Here is a 16,804-nt window from a genome sequence, read left to right as displayed (position 1 = left end):
CTGAACTCTCTACAAGGTGACTTCTTCTAGCTATATTTCTACAGGGTCACTTGTTTGTAGTTGAACTCTCTACATGGTGGTTTCTTTGTAGCTGAACTCTCTACAAGGTAACTTCTTCTAGCTGATGTCTCTACAGGGTCACTTGTTTGTAGCTGAACTCTCTACATGGTGGTTTCTTTGTAACAGAACTCTCTACAAAGTGACTTATTCTAGCTGATCTTTCTACAGGGTGATTTGTTTGTAGCTGAACTCTCTACAAAGAACTTCTTCAAACTGATCTCTGTACAGGGTGAATTGTTTGTAGCTGAACTCTCTACAAGGTAACTTCTCCTAGCTGATCTCTATACAGAGTGACTTGTTTGTAGCTGAACTCTCTACATGATGGTTTCTTTGTAGCTGAACTCTCTACAAGGTAACTTCTTCTAGCTGATCTCTCTACAGGGTGATTTGATTGTAGCTGAACTCTCTACAGGTGGTTTGTTTGCAGCTGAACGCTCTACATAATGGTTTCTTTGTAGCTGAACTCTCCACAAGGTAATTTCTTCTATCTGCTCTCTCTACAGGGTGAATTGTTTGTAGCTGAACTCTCTACAAGGTAACTTCTTCTAGCTGATGTCTCTACAGGGTCACTTGTTTGTAGCTGAACTCTCTACATGGTGGTTTCTTTGTAACTGAACTCTCTACAAGGTGACTTCTTCTAGCTGATCTTTCTACAGGGTGATTTGTTTGTAGCTGAACTCTCTACAAAGAACTTCTTCAAACTGATCTCTGTACAGGGTGAATTGTTTGTAGCTGAACTCTCTACAAGGTAACTTCTTCTAGCTGATCTTTCTACAGGGTGATTTGTTTGTAGCTGAATTCTCTACAGGGCGATTTGTTTGCAGCTAAACTGCCGAACTCTCTACAGTGTAACTTCTTCTAGCTGAACTCTCTACAGGTGGCTTGTTTCTAGCTGATCTCTCTACAGGGTGACTTGTTTCTAACTGAACTCTCTACAGGGTGATTTGTTTGTAGCTGAACTCTCTTCTTCTAGCTGATCTTTCTACAGGGTGATTTGTTTGTAGCTGAATTCTCTACAGGGCAATTTGATTGCAGCTGAACTCTCTACATGGTAGTTTCTTTGTAGCTGAACTCTCTCCAAGGTAACTTCTTCTATCTGATCTTTCTACAGGGTGATTTGTTTGTAGCTTAATTCTCTACAGGGCAATTTGTTTACAGCTGAACTCTCTACATGGTAGTTTCTTTGTAGCTGAACTCTCTACAATGTAACTTCTTCTAGCTGAACTCTCTATGGGTGGCTTGTTTCTAGCTGATCTCTCTACAGGGTGACTTGTTTCTAGCTGAACTCTCTACAGGGTGATTTGTTTGTAGCTGAACTCTCTACAAGGTAACGTCTTCTAGCTGATCTTTCTACAGGGTAATTTGTTTGTAACTGAATTCTCTACAGGGCGATTTGTTTGCAGCTGAACTCTCTACATGGTAGTTTCTTTGTAGCTGAACTCTCTACAGTGTAACTTCTTCTAGCTGATCTCTCTACAGGATGACTTGTTTCTAACTGAACACTCTACAGTGTGATCTGTTCATAGCGGAACTTTCTACTGGGTGATTTGTTTGCAGCTAAACTCTTTGCATGATTGTTTCTTTGTAACTGAACTCTCTACAAGGTAACTTCTTCTAGCTGATCTCTCTACAGGGCAATTTGTTTGTAGCTGAATTCTCTACAGGGTGATTTATTTGAGCTGAACTCTCTACATGATAACTTCTTTGTAGCTGAACTCTCTATTAGGTACCTTCTTCTAGCTGATCTGACTACAGGGTGACTTGTTTGTAGCTGAATTCCCTACAGAATAACTTGCAATGTAATATAACTGAGTAAATTATAAATGCAGCTGAATGCTTTATTAGGGTGACTGTTCTATTAGAGTATCTCGATCTCGCATTTGCTACACGTAGTTGCCTTTCGAATCATAACTCAGTGATTTGTAATCCGATTCTTCTGTACTACTGCAAGGACTTTCTATGATGATTATTCCAGCTACATACTGATTTTCAGCTCGTTGCTCTAAGTGGTTTGCCTGGTAGACACGAAAACTAATAGTTTTTTATTCATAAAAATCGATCGTGTAATTTTGACACAGGTTGGGTTTTGTTTCATATCTCCATGGTCTTTATCCCGATTCCTTTCAAACCACAAAAAGGCACTCCTACAATGGTTGCTCCATCTACATATCAATTTTCAACTGATTCCTCCAAGGGATTTACCTTGTAGGCGTGACAGACCTTCGACCATATTTTACGCAAATAATCGGTCATAACTCCGTGAATGTTCATCGGATTCCTACCAACGTTGGTACGGAGATCCGCCTTAAACAGCCCTTTAAGTGTGCCAAATTGCAGCCCAATCCGAGCACGCATTCGTATTTTATGGCGAATTTTGCGAAGTGTGCGAAATGAAGAAAATGAAGAAGAAAAAAATGAAGAAATTAAAACGAAATTTTGTTTGCTCGTATCTCGGAAATAGCCAGAGCGATTTTCTTCAAATTTGGTATGTAGACTCCCCTAACTGGGCGGCACGTCTCTAACAAATTTGGTTCCAATCGGATAAGGGATCACAGAGCTACATAGGTGTGAAAATTGCGTTTTCTTTCTTCCTGTTAATATACTCACGCTGTGGCGCGCCGACTTCTTGGGCCGCACGACACACTACCGTGTGTCTTGCTATATCGTAATCACTATGGCTGTGTTGAATTTACTAAACATTGTTCACAAACCAAACTTTCCTGTTTTTGGTCAGAGTAGTATCATGCGACAAAAATGTATCACCAAAAAAAGTGGTACAAAAAACTCTCAAAATGAAAAATGCATAACCACTTAGAGAATTGAACCCAGGGCTACTCACAGTGTAGTCCAGGATTTTACCACTTGTCTACAAAGCCACTTTAGCTAGTTAAGTGCTTTTAATAGTACTTTTAGTACTTTTACTAGTACTTACAGTACTCAATTGAAGTATCTGTACTATAGACTTGCAATTGACCGATACCAATACTTGTAATATCGGTACCGATGTCGATATAATATCGGTATCGATACAGCTCTAAAAGATAATCATAGACAGTAACACGATTATAGAGGGATTGACTGGCATATAAACATGAGTGATGTATTAGTATACATGCAACAAAAATCAGTATATGACTGCTAGAGGAAGATATTGAAAACCAGATCATCCATACCTCTCAACTGTCAACGCCTCCAGCAGGATTCTCACAATTGAGAATCTCATACCTACAAGCAATGAAGCGCTTAAACTTCCAGCAAACACTCATTTAAGTTGGCAAATTTTAGGATATTTATGTATCTCTACACCCAGGTGTTTAGATGATTCAATAGTGTTGGGTCAGAGTGCTGGATTAAGACATCACTGGGGTTGCCAAGAGTAGACCAAGCACAGTATTTTGTGACTGCCTATCACCTACTGTCTGAGATATATTTTAATATGAGCTGGGCCATGTATCCTATAATGATCGCATGATGCCATGGATACACTCCAAGACAGAATTTGGAAAACAAGTGGCTACATGTGATTGATCACTTTGAAAGATGCCAGTTCCTTTAAAGAATAAAAATGCAATACCAGAATCCAATGGAACACTACACTTATGGCTTCTCCATAAGAAATGTATGGTGAAAGTTAGATTGATCATAAATATTGTGTTTGACATTTTAATGAAGAAATTTTGAATATTTTTAGCAAGTCAAGCAGTGCTACAAATGAGCCAAATTTCAGGGCCGTGTGTAATTGCATCCATGAGTTATTAAATATTTTTGGGGATCCAGCTCATGCCATGAAGTCCTTTAGGGGGCACCTATAGTATGTACAAGTTGAGCTGGATCCTGAAAAACAGCTAAAAATGAAAAGTGGATTTTTCTCAAAAGAATTAACATTTCAACAAATCAGATGATTAAAGGTAAGGTGTCGACAACAGAAATGTGTGGTTTGGCTCTATTACAAGTTCAAGGGAGTGTTGTAATATTATATCAATTTGCACAAGTATAATTCCAGTGTGTGCATGGCAGCATGGCTGATGGTAGCAGAATGTACATACAGACATACGTAATAATCAATGATAAGTGAGTCCTCGGGCACTCACAGCCACAGATGACACAATAAAATACCTCATAAGTGGGTGTGATAAGGAAAGGAAAAACTTTAGTTACGATGAAAGTATATGTAGTTATAATACAAAATAGAATGAATTCAAGATTTTCCTGACCATTCTGAGCAGTCTCTCACCATGAATATCCTTCTTGAAGAAGAGCAGCTGCCAAGTCAAAAATTCATGTGCAGGTTGATTTATTAATACTGTTCTGATTTTGAATATATACAGTAGGATGGTCAAATCCTGACAGTAGTTCTTGATACTCTTTCTTCCATTGTTTTCAATTCGTGGCATACTTGAGATGTTCTACCAAATCTAAGGGGTATGTCTGTTCTAACATGTTGCTTCTCTCATTGTAAAGAACGATATCTGCAAGATATGGGATAGTAAGGAGAGACAGACGAAATGTTGCATGCGGAGAGTCACTTGCATGCAATCCAAATAAATGAGACCATATTTAGTAAAAAATTTGAACGTTCAGTAGACAAACAATATAAATCTTTGTTGTGATGATACTTGAAGTAGAACCGTGTCAAGGCACTTGAACATCTACCCAAAACATGGGCAGTGGTAGACTGAGAGCAACCACATAATGTGCAGTTTTCCCCATATTGTATATGTCAATGTTTTAAATTGACTACAGTGGATAGGGTGTCAGTGGCGGCATGAATAAAAGAGAATTTCCCTTGGGTTGCATCCAAGCAGCAATCTATTCCAGGTCCCACACCAGGATTCTAATGACACAGAGTCCTTCAGTTTGCCATGGACAAATAATGCAACTAATGTTTATCCATAGTATGAGCATTTATCAGCTGCAGTTATATTTCTTTACCTGCAGGTAGGGTACATTTTGTGTATGTTGTGTTTGTCCTCTCCATCAGGTTGCACAGGATGCATCGCAGCTAGTGTATAGCTTTGTCTGCATGTTGATCTCAATGCTTCAGATTGAAAACTGTGCATCATTACACAAACTTACTATCTGGAAACTGCGGCTCACATGGCTGTGGTTTGGGTGGAAGAAGAGCAAGGGGAAGAGGTATACTCCTTCACCTGGCAGGCCATTGACAATTGTGTGGAGAAGGCACCTACAGCCATGCAAACCTACTGTATAAAATGGCTTGTAGATGCATTACTCATTTTTTTGTAGAATAGTAGCTACGTAGCGCTTATGCGCAATAATGTTTAACCAAAGCTGTTACTACTGGTAAAGCATACAGTATATACAGCATTCTGTTTACACCAAGTGGTAAAGTTTGGGCTAGTCTCAAAACTGCATATGATGATTTGTATTAGAAATCAAGATACTCTAATGGAGCAGTCAACCACTCTAATAGAACTGTCAGGAAGTAATTTCTCATAGTTTACCTTCACTGAAATTCTACATGAACAGCTACAATGATCATTTGAGAGTGCTTTTTAAGTCCACCCCATAATTTTATGTGCCATTAATATTTTTAAATACACAAGGGCTGGTTTTTTACAATAAAATGTCATTTTACTATCTGTAATCAAGCCTTCGCTGAAAGTTCATGCTTACTTTGGGATATCGTTTCCATACTTAAGAACACTTAAAGGTACTAATATGCACAAAGCTGCAGTTCTTTGTTGAATTTTTGGAGGAATTTTTTGCTAAATTAGTTGATGCTGGTCTCAGCCAGATAGTTTACAAACTTCAATCCACATCATATTATGCACACAGGTACTTGGCTTAGAGGTGATCACTCTGGTAGCAGTATTTCCTGTAATTTTGTGCTTTGTTAAACGTTGTTTCTCGCCAATCAGCGATGTGTGCAACAACATTTCCAAAATTCATTCATTATACCTCTACTCCATAGTGAACAATCTCTCAAAGCTTAGGAGAAAGTTTTGACCCTAAAGAATAAGGTTGCAAAATATGACAGATTAAAATTGATCAAATTGAAGGTATTTGTGCTATTTCCACTAGAAGAGATAAATGAAATTTACTGCCACTGTGGTGTGTTCTTGATTAGACCTACCTCTACACACGTGAAAAGAGGTTGCAAGTTGATTTGAAAATATTGATTTTTGGTTCTGCAAACAAGGGCGAAAGTGAACGTATCAGGAAATCATGATGTTTTTGTTGTATTGTACATATGTCTTTTAAGTTAAGCAGTTTGTGGTATAACTAAGTCCATAATGTTTGTATGTTTAAATGATTTTGCCTGAAAGTTTTGATTGCAAGTTGCATTGTGTAGCGTACATTAATGTTTGGTAGGAATCTTAATTATAATATCATTCAGGTGATTGTACAAACATTTATTGCCTGTTAACATACTTTACTAACTCCAGACATCTTGTGTGATTTTATTTTGTTATCTAAAGCACCAGTGTAATGAATTTTCAAAAATGTAGCTCTATTACCTAGCTCATTTGAGATAAACGATAAGATCAAAATACTCTAATAAAGCAGTCACCCTAATATCATGGCCATGAATTTTAATAGAATAGTTACACATGCATATCATAGCTATGCTATAACCAAAAAGTAAAGAAACTATTGTAATTAATTTTAAAATGATGTAGGAACTAGCAATAAAAAGTCATAAAATATCTAATAGAACTGATAGAACTGGATATTAATGATGGTACAACGTAGCTAGTATGCCTGCACTGGCATTGAACAGATTGTGATAATATGCCAGTGTAGGGGTTTTCCATATACCTATGTTGTTTATATCCCTTGTTTTAGTACTTTTTATTTCTGGATCCTTATTTCATTCTTTTATTTTCATTAGTGAATAATGATCACTGCTAGCTAAATAAATAATTGTGTAGGTTCTCACTTTAAATTTGCTGTACTTGTTATTTCAAAAAATGATATAAACTCTTTGTTAATACTAAGCCAAGCTACGTAACTACAATTTAACTTTAAAATTAATGATAAGCAGGTAATGAATTTAGTTTCCAACAAATTGTGATTGAGTGTGTAAGTAGGGAGCAATTGTTTGAGTAATTTTTAACCAATTAGTGACACTTCATTTGTTTGTAGCTTAAAGAGGATGAGCCACTTAACTTGGAGAGCATAGTGAATTCATTTGACCTTGCAGTGCAAGGCCTACAGTTTTCTGAAATTAGAGAGAAGCAGCTATATCATCATATCACTGATGGCATCTTCATGCAGTTCTTTCCCGAATCAAGAAAAATAATTAAGAAGAAAAAGGAAGAAACAAAGACAAAGATTGAACAAGAAGAGCCATACAACAAAGAAGATATTGAATTTTTTATGAAGTTTGCCAATGATAAAGTGCCATTTGTTCAAGAAATCCCTACCCAATTGAAAAAATTGAATGACGAAACTTCACATTGTATTAGTTTATCCAAATTTAAATCTTACTTGGATAAAATTCTTTCTAAAGGATGGAGCGAAGATAGAAGAATGCATACACCACTTAATTTCTATAAATTTGAGGTATGATAATAATTCTGAATTGTTCATGAGTATTTGAGTACTTGAATACTGTGTAGTTGTACGTATATGCACATAATCAGACACAGTTGGCCACTGCAGCTGAATGTGCAACTACATGTGTGCCTGATTTCCTAAAAATTGGTATGGGAAAAATATGTATGTATTATGCATACCACATTAGCAAAAGAGGTCTTCATGCCGTAAAAGAAGGTTACTTATGGATTGTATCGAACATCTGGGAAGGCAAACATTTTTGGAGGGTGTTTTGTTACACCTACTGTATGTAGGGTGTATGTTTGTCTCTGAAAATATTGAATGGAGCTTTCCTTTGTGCAGTACAGGTCATTAAGAGCAAAAACGTTGCTTGTACATATTTAAATAGGAGCAGTGAATTACCTCAGTTTGAATGGCAAACTCACAATCATGAAAGCATCTGTGCTGAAGTGTAGCTATCCATTAATGTTGGCTAAAGAATTTGTGAAAGAAATCATGATAGATACAGTATAGAACAACTGAGAAGATATTTATTGCATGTATTTGTGTGTTGTTTATTGTGAACAGTTAGAACAAGATAGGAATGTTACATAAGCACATCAACTTGTTTATTAGCTGCCTGGTGACCAGTGGCAAATCTATATAGAATTGTTTTTCCCTGCTACAATAAAAACTTAGCACAGTGTATTGCATACCCCAAGCAACATCTAACAATGACAAGCCCTTAGCCATAGCCATTATTGAGTTACAGTTGTATGTGTTTGAAGAAATCAGTTAATAGTTAGCTTGTTAGTCAGTTAAAAAATTCCTTTTGACTTCGTAGCAACTTATTGGAAGCATTTTGGGTTGCAGTGATTACACTATCGGATTATACCTAGCCAATACTGCCAAAAATGTTGTGAAGGTATTGTGAGACTGGTTTCTGATCAATATTCTTTGTGTGAGATAGTACAAACCTTCATGATCTATACAGAATTATGTAATGCATATTGCGCATAATATTATTTTGCCAATAAAATTGTTAAATACTATAGGTTTGTATTTGCATTGGAAAAACTATTCTGAGTCAGTGTGCAGAAAATATTCCAGATAACTTGGGGTATGTTCCACTGTATCTCCAACAAACAGAAGGTAGCAAAGTAAGGAAAGATTCCCATTATGATGTGGTAATTGAGTGTCTTTTAAATAGTGTTCAAGTTCAGTGATGCAGCAGAAACTAGCACACCTTTACTTTTATACTGTGTTAGAAAAATTGCAGACTCTCCAATATACTCCTTCAGATTTGATATCATTTATACATGCAATTGATAAGGTTCTCTAATTGAGTGTGTGTTATATTATTAATTACTTGAATATAAATATTTTTAGAAGAAGCACAACAGCAATGTAGAAAGAGTTATTTTGGTGATAGAGAGACAAGCATTAATTGAAGTTCTACTTCAAGTTATTGTGAACAGGTTTCACAAGGATGATGAAGCTGCTATGAATACTGTATGTACAATTGAGATACATTGAGCAAGTGTTTGTCATGATGTTATATATGTACTAGTTTCTGTGCTGGTTTGAAAATATAAAATACAGCTGTAATACAGCTATGGTGTATACGGTACTTGATAAGTGAATGTGTTTGCATCTTTTTCAGTTAATGGAAGTTTCTAAAGAGATTAATGACTTAGTAGCAAATCAGTCACACTATGACATAATGTTAATGCATTTGATCAAGATGCACCATGGACCACGAGGTGTCTTGAATGTTTTATCTGAAGAGAAGAAGGAGTGGTGGGGAAATCTTAAGTGCTTTGAGTGTGTTCAGAAAATGTTAGAGGTGAGATTCTTGACACTTACTAGCAGTGTCTCTTAATGTGGTGTTTAGAATTCTTCTGCTGCAACTAGTCACTTATTTCCTTTTATTGTGGGCAGTACAAATCATCAATTCACCTCAATGTACAGAGAAATATGTGATAAGCTTATTACTATTTCAAAAGGGTATACTCAAGGCAAAAAAAAGAAATTCTTGGCTTATGTGAAGTCAATGTAAGTGCAATTCTCGTATATCAAAAATGTTTTAACATGTACGTATAATACCTACCCTGTACTTGTATCTACTGTATTGATAATAGGAACAGAAGTAGTTGTGGGATTTCTGACAAAATGTCATCTATTCGGATGATGATATGGCTTTGTGTGTATCATGAGTTCTACTGTAGAAAGGTATATGGCTATATACTATTTTGTTACTATTCAACATACAGTATATACTAGATTCCTGCATGCGAATGCATAGTTATGTCAAATTATTGCCATGAGTGCTACATGTACAATAATGCACAAGGAGCACAAAGCAAATGCTGCACTAGTATCTAGGCCAGAGCCAAGTGCTTTAGCATGAGCTGGGAAAACTTTAAAATATTATTTATGCTTTACTAGTAGATTAAAGCACAGTGCATACAAACATGCTAAGATAACAGCCTACCAGCAGCACTGGTTGTGTGTTAACAGGACTAGTCCAGGTGTAAAATTATCACTGGTATTCCAACCTCAAAGTGTACAACAAGCCTTTTAGTTAGTGCAATTTTTGTAAACTTTAGTAGTAATTTTCTGGCCAGTTGCAATGTAGCCACTGATTACTGAGTTCTGGTATTATGTTGGTGCCACTTAGCTGTCCTGACAATAAACTGCTCACACCTTACATTTTAAGTACTGTCATATTTTTGGACTTTATATAAAGTTTTGGAGTTTCATAAAAGTAAGAAAGTCCTGGGAATTAATGTTGGCTATTATTGCTATAAATTTTGACTTTTGTCTAGGAACAAAACCATGAATTAGTTTTGTTGTTTGAAGCATCCATGGAGGATCTAAAGTTGTCAAATGAACACGTTAATTTGTTAAAATGTTTTCTTAATCCTACCAATATGACTAAAGAGGAAGAAATTCCTAATCCCTTGAATCCTGATGCTGTCATATATGAAGAAACCAGAACAGGAGAAGTGCGAAGAATAGCCCCATCTGGTAATGTTGATAAACATGATGCTATATGGGAGTTCTTTCATCCAAGTCATGATGAAGGTATACCACAATATATTCGTCATTATTTACATAACAATTATAGGTGTTAATATTTGCATATGTGACTGGGCCTGCGAAAACAGGCACGTGGGCACAGACTACATCCCATCACATAACAGGTCATACAGTATCTCAGTAATGGAATAGAATATTTACATTCTGTAACTTGACATGTATTATGTAGCTAATTAAATGTGTAATAAAGGCTAAATATTACGTGGCTATAGGTTGGTGACAAAAGTTATGCATCATGAAAGTTTGAAAAAACAAGCCAAATTTTATGTTCCCACTTACCCTGTTGTCGCAGGCCCAGTCACACATTGTATTTTTAAAATGTGTTACAAGTTACAGTATGTAGAAGCCTATATATGTACGTTTCAAAACAATGCATGAGAATGTTAAAGTAAACAAAACAGTTATATATATAGTTTAGCCACAGGTGCTTAATCATCACTCAATTCTAATATATTAACCTGTTGCATCATCATGATCAGTTGGTATTAGTTAGAATTTAGAATCCAGCATGCTCTCACTAAACTTAGAACTGTGAGTTGTGGCTTACTGAATTGTGTGGTTTACGTTCAAGATCTCCAGCATGGATGAGTCAACCTCCGGTACAGTAGAGTTTATATTGTAACATTAAATTTGCCATATAAACTAGGTTACACAATCAAGTTCTATATCAGTTAGCTTTGAAGTAGCACATGGGCAGTATAGAACAGTGGATTCGATTTCAAGACTTCTCCATGAGTTGGAATTGTTCATGCATTTTGTTTATCCCAGATCAAAGATGGCTCTCTGTGACAGTTAAAGCATTGCCTTTCTCTTGCTATATGAGAAGTTATGTAGCAATCAAAGCCTCTTGAGATAAATATAGTATCTGGCTTTACCTCATGCTATATTTTGTTTTTTGCACACTCTTTTTACATGCTATATTTCACTTATAGCACTTACAGCAATGCTTTTTAAGAGAGAAAAAACCATCAATGATTAATGATGACAATTTTGTACAATGTATATTAAATGCAAGTGAGTCCTCGGACACATGTGACCACTGGGACAGTCCTAAAAAAGGACCTGTGTGGGCATGGCAAGGGTGTGTAGATATAAAAAAAGAATAATCACAGTAGATAATTACTTAGTTAATTCAACCACTCTTTAAAATTCCTAGCCAAAAATATCATCTCAGAGGTTAGAGGTTAGGATACTTTGGTAGGCAGTATCATCTAAACATTTTTTAACAGATGACTTAGAGATAGTTATGGTAGAATGGAAAATTTCCAAAGGAGGCTGGTGGGTAATGGCCAAGTGCTGAATTTCAATGGTCTTATAATAACTGGAGATTTTCTACCTATCAAATTTTGCTAATAATTGCAAGTATTCAACTTTTGATTGCTTCCTATTCCGTGGATTGTAAATGATGGACTGAGCCTAATGGACATGTCAATTCCAGCATAGCAACACAATGGACTTGGGAGTTGTATACGACAATACCATTATTACATAAAATCGCACATAGAAGTAATTTGTAAACTTTTGATAAACATAAACTCCTTTTTCATACTGTGTTCATACATTCATGCTGTGTTATTGTTGTAGTCAGCCAAATGTGTTCTGTTCACTTTGATGTACTACTGTGTAGAACTATATGCATTGCAGTACTTACATTGTTTTGTTTCTTTTGTGAATAGATATTGTCACACATTTCTTTTTGTAGACCCATCAGATATTGATCTACGTCATGCACTAGCCAACATGATTGCAGTCGTGTTTGCTCTGCCAAGTCATAGTAACCATATTTGGTATCACATGTTTTGTCCTGGAGAATTAGAAGACTCTTATATGACTGGATTTATGGTAATGCCATGTGTACAGAAAGTGTTGTTTAGAGAAGCTTTATTTTTTAGTATCCTTATACAGTCAAAACAGGAGGTTTAAAGTATGATTGTGGATGTGAGTTAAATGAAGATGGACAATATGGGAGGAAGGTTTATATACCACATGCCACAAGAGGCACACTTAGTTTACATTCATGGTACTTGATGCTGTGGACCAACTTTGGTGCCTTCTGTGTTGGACTATTGACTCAACCCAATGTAGTGAAACAAATTTCTGGTAATGTTGCATGCTAACATACTACTATTGCACAATACACCTTTGAAATAGAAGTGCTGAGCACTTGCAGTAAAATTTTTGGGGTGATCTACCATCCTTACTTATGCCTCCTATGCTGCATCAAAGGAAAGAATGGGTGCCAGACATGTTGGATTATCGGGGCTGTAACGAATAGCTAAGGAGTGGCCAGGCAATCATTTGCAAAAACACTTAATGCACAAAAAGTTATTAATTTAAAGAGTTCCTGTGATAAAAAGTAGCAAAACAAGAAATATGAATGATGACAGCTATGTGGGAAATATTTTCCCACATAGCTACCACTTAGCTACCATCACTTGTTCACTACTTTTTATTGTTGGAACCATACTTCATTTTATAATTAATTGTACTAGTTCATAAACTTTTTTTTGTTTGTTATAACATATCTACAGTATGACATACAGACACGTGTAACTGATTACTACATTTGATATCATTGCTTAGCTACGCAATTGATTAAGGGGCATAGTTCAATGCGATGTTTTGTTTTCTATAGCAAACCTGCAGCTAATTGTAGCTAAATCATTATAAGGAGCATGGTCACACATTAAGGATGTATCAACATGTTCTAATCATTTAAGGGTGTGGTTCCATGCAATAATTTTATAGGTGTTGCCACACATATCTACTCTCTATCTCTTACAGTAGCTTAATCACTCCGAATAGTTTTGTGGTGTCTAAATATACGTTCCTCTAAGGAAAATGGTGATAAGGTAAATTATTGCCCTGGTATAGCTTCCTTGCATGAAGAAGAAGACAGCCATGTCAACGAAGATAAAGGGAAAGGCAAAGAACAGGAGGAGAAAAGAAACATGCCATCGGTGAGTTGGTTATTGTGGTATTAAATGGTGGCCATGCACTGCTTCGCATGGCCTTTAGCCTTGTGACTGTGGTCAGGATAGCAGGCAGGTGGGCGGGCAGGTAGGCTGGCAGGCTAGCAAACAAAAAAAAAGTGGATTCTGGCTTCTTTTTTTAAAATTTAATACCTGGCTGTCTGGAAGTTTTTTCTTGTTTTTAACACTGGACAGTTAGAAGCACTAAGCCTATATATTCCATGCATAAAAGTGTTTTTTGTCAGGTATGATATTTCAAAGATGGTTTTAATAGCAACATTTTTGCAAGTACTGTTTATTTTAGGGGGAGCCCTACTACACAGTACTACCATACTGTTTTGATTAGTTGTCTGCACAATAGTTAAGCTTTAATTCTTTCATTTGATGCTGTGCATAGAATTGTACTAATGATAAAGTGGTAAAGTTAAAACAGCAACAAACAATAATGTGGAAATTTATAAGGCGTGAGCATGTACTATGGCCCTGGCTGCAATTGCATAGCAAAATACAAGCACAATTGCTGGCAAACGAAGTAGTCATTTTGCATAAGAAGAATACAACTAGTGCCCATGCAATCAATCTATTTACTTTGACTGTTGAAGGCATGTTGAGAAACTTATGAACTATTCCTATTTTAATCGTATGTGATGGACAACACATGAAGCCAGTTAGTTAGTCAGTTAGCAGAAAATTCAGTTACGTAAGAAGTTTTAAAATTTCATAGAAATTTGTTGGAAATGCTCAGGGTTGCTCTGAAGACATTTTTGGCTGCCAAGCTGTCATGAAGGAAAAAGGAAGCTGGTTTTAAGGTGATATTTTGGCTCAAAAAGCCCAAACCTTCATGATCCCTAGTATACAGTACTACCATACTGTATGATACTACTGTACTCTATATGGTCAATTTCCTTTAAAATAGTAGTAAAAAATGTAAGCTCATAATATATTTGTGCAAAGTACAATATATCTGCTGCAATATGAGAAAAGGAACATTTATCCCAACCATTGATAGGTTAGCAACTTTTGAATTACAGTTGGCTGAAGGGTGTGGTCAGTTCAGCTACTTGGTCACTAAAATTGTTAAAATAGAAACTTTTGAATGGATATAGAACTTATAGGAGGCATTTGAGTTGGGCTTTATAGTACACATATCACCAATACTTCAAGATGAATATTTTGAAGGTGTTTTCTACTTGATATTGTTGGTAGTAAGTAACAAACCTTTGTGATCCTTGATGCATGCCATCATACTTGATGATATCTGATGGTGTCATATTTCTGTGTGAAATTCTCTCATCATATTCCATGTGAAAAAAATTTGTAGAAAATTTATGCAATAAGACGTATACACAAAATGAAGGACTAGTATTAAAAAATAGAAATTCTACATTTGAATAGGGATCATTGAACTAAAAACAATGAACCAAGGAAAATTGTAGCTACAGCTGCTGCTATACAGTGTACTAGAGTACATTTAATTCCTAATATACAGCCATCTAAATTATAGCCATCACTGAGGTAGGGATTAAATGTCCAGTAGTATAGCTGCAGGTATACATGGCCTCCCTTGTTTCATTGCTTTTTATTGCTTACAGTACTACCATACTGTGTGATATCATACAAACTACTATAAAGTGCTGTTTAAGTACTGGATGGGATTGGACTATGAAAACAACCATGTTTTGTGTCTATTATTCTTCCATTATATTATCCATAATCTAAGCCTACGTATTTAATTAGTGAAGATAGGTTTGAGAACGTATAAAATAATGCAGTTATCTTTATTTCTAAAGGTCACATACTATCTGATCAGATATCCATCAGAGAGTATTGCATGACTCAACTGAAAACTGTATGGCTACATATGAGGACCAACTTTGTATGCAGTGATGACGAAAGATCGTTCTTTATTATGAAGTCCATGTACACACTGTTAATGGTATGTTAAGTGTAGCCCTAACATTATTATCATATTGCAATTTATATTATGTAGTTATATCAAGATGGCAAGCTTCCCTTCTCTAAGGGTAGATTTGATGATATGGAGTCACTTGATACATATGAAAAGACATGGCACACAAGTATTTATGTGCCCTCAAAAACCAATTTACAAGTTGAAGTATGTGTGTGTTAGTAGATTATGAAAGGGTGTAATTATGGTTTATGTGTTAATATACGTAGTTAGAAAATCATTCATCTGATTCAATTTGGATGCTACCAGCTCTTAAGAAATACAGGTACTGTATGACCTTTTGTTGTGCATACAATAGTAAAGATTAATTGCTTCTAGGATTCTTAATCAACACTACCCACATTTGGTTACTGAGAATGAATATATGAAAAGCCTTGTTGCTGCTAAAGAAACTCATAACCTTAATGATGAACATCTCTTTGTTCTTCATCGTTTTACATTGGAGCATGACAGGCTGCAACTTGGTGGAGCTCTTCTTCCAGATTTAGTAAAGTTCTACCAGTGGATCCACACCCACCTGTCACATCTGGTGACTTATAAAAGAGCACAGGAAATCAGTATTGGAGATGTAATAAAATTGAGTGCTAAACGATACTCCCATGAAAATCTTACCGATTTTTTTCAAAAGTTTATTAGTAAGTTACTGTTCTTTATGAACCTTATGATAGAACCGGAATAACAGCTAAACTTAGACTTCTGAAGTCTGTTGCAGTAAAGTTGTGAAAAATTTTACAGCTTTGGTTACTTATATGTTGTATCAGTGACAAGTGTGACAAAACAGTGGCTAAAAGACAGATATGACAATGTGTTCAATGGTGCCACATAGTGCTGGGCAATAGAACAGCATTGTTAGTAATCTGTGATATTTAAGTAATACCAGTTTTGATATTGCCTGTTTTTTTTAATACCGCCATACTGTCTGGGCAGTATGGCCTCCCTGTGGGCATGTATTAGAGGGTAACTGGACATGCGACAATGTGTGTAGGCAGGTGCTGATGTAGTCAGCTACGTAAACAAGCTTGTCTGTGGTAATATGTAGCTGAGCTATCATGGGTACCACCCTTTTCTTTACCATATATTAGGTTTGTGCCCCACTGGTGGTTAGCTTTTACTTAACATACATTTAAACACAGTACAACTGCTAACATAAAATACATAATCAATTATTATTACATGGACCAGAAAACAAGGATAGAAT

At 35.9% G+C, this 16,804-nt stretch overlaps 1 protein-coding gene across 1 annotated transcript in view; it reads left to right on the top strand.

Annotated features, from left to right (window-relative positions):
* LOC136264793 (uncharacterized) overlaps window positions 1-16,804 on the top strand; it is a 306,221-nt gene that overhangs the window by 238,151 nt on the left and 51,266 nt on the right. The window contains exons 51-64 of the mRNA XM_066059562.1: window positions 7,171-7,590; window positions 8,619-8,723; window positions 8,774-8,896; window positions 8,953-9,075; window positions 9,227-9,409; window positions 9,458-9,618; window positions 9,705-9,795; window positions 10,392-10,650; window positions 12,368-12,507; window positions 12,558-12,765; window positions 15,428-15,573; window positions 15,628-15,753; window positions 15,816-15,871; window positions 15,925-16,241. Of these exons, the coding sequence (XP_065915634.1) occupies window positions 7,171-7,590; window positions 8,619-8,723; window positions 8,774-8,896; window positions 8,953-9,075; window positions 9,227-9,409; window positions 9,458-9,618; window positions 9,705-9,795; window positions 10,392-10,650; window positions 12,368-12,507; window positions 12,558-12,765; window positions 15,428-15,573; window positions 15,628-15,753; window positions 15,816-15,871; window positions 15,925-16,241 (2,458 nt within the window). The remainder of the gene's footprint in view (window positions 1-7,170; window positions 7,591-8,618; window positions 8,724-8,773; window positions 8,897-8,952; window positions 9,076-9,226; window positions 9,410-9,457; window positions 9,619-9,704; window positions 9,796-10,391; window positions 10,651-12,367; window positions 12,508-12,557; window positions 12,766-15,427; window positions 15,574-15,627; window positions 15,754-15,815; window positions 15,872-15,924; window positions 16,242-16,804) is intronic.

The sequence above is a fragment of the Dysidea avara genome, chromosome 8 (assembly GCF_963678975.1).
Source record: "Dysidea avara chromosome 8, odDysAvar1.4, whole genome shotgun sequence".
Taxonomy (NCBI): Eukaryota; Metazoa; Porifera; class Demospongiae; order Dictyoceratida; family Dysideidae; genus Dysidea; species Dysidea avara.
This window is presented reverse-complemented; position numbering and strand designations above follow the sequence as displayed.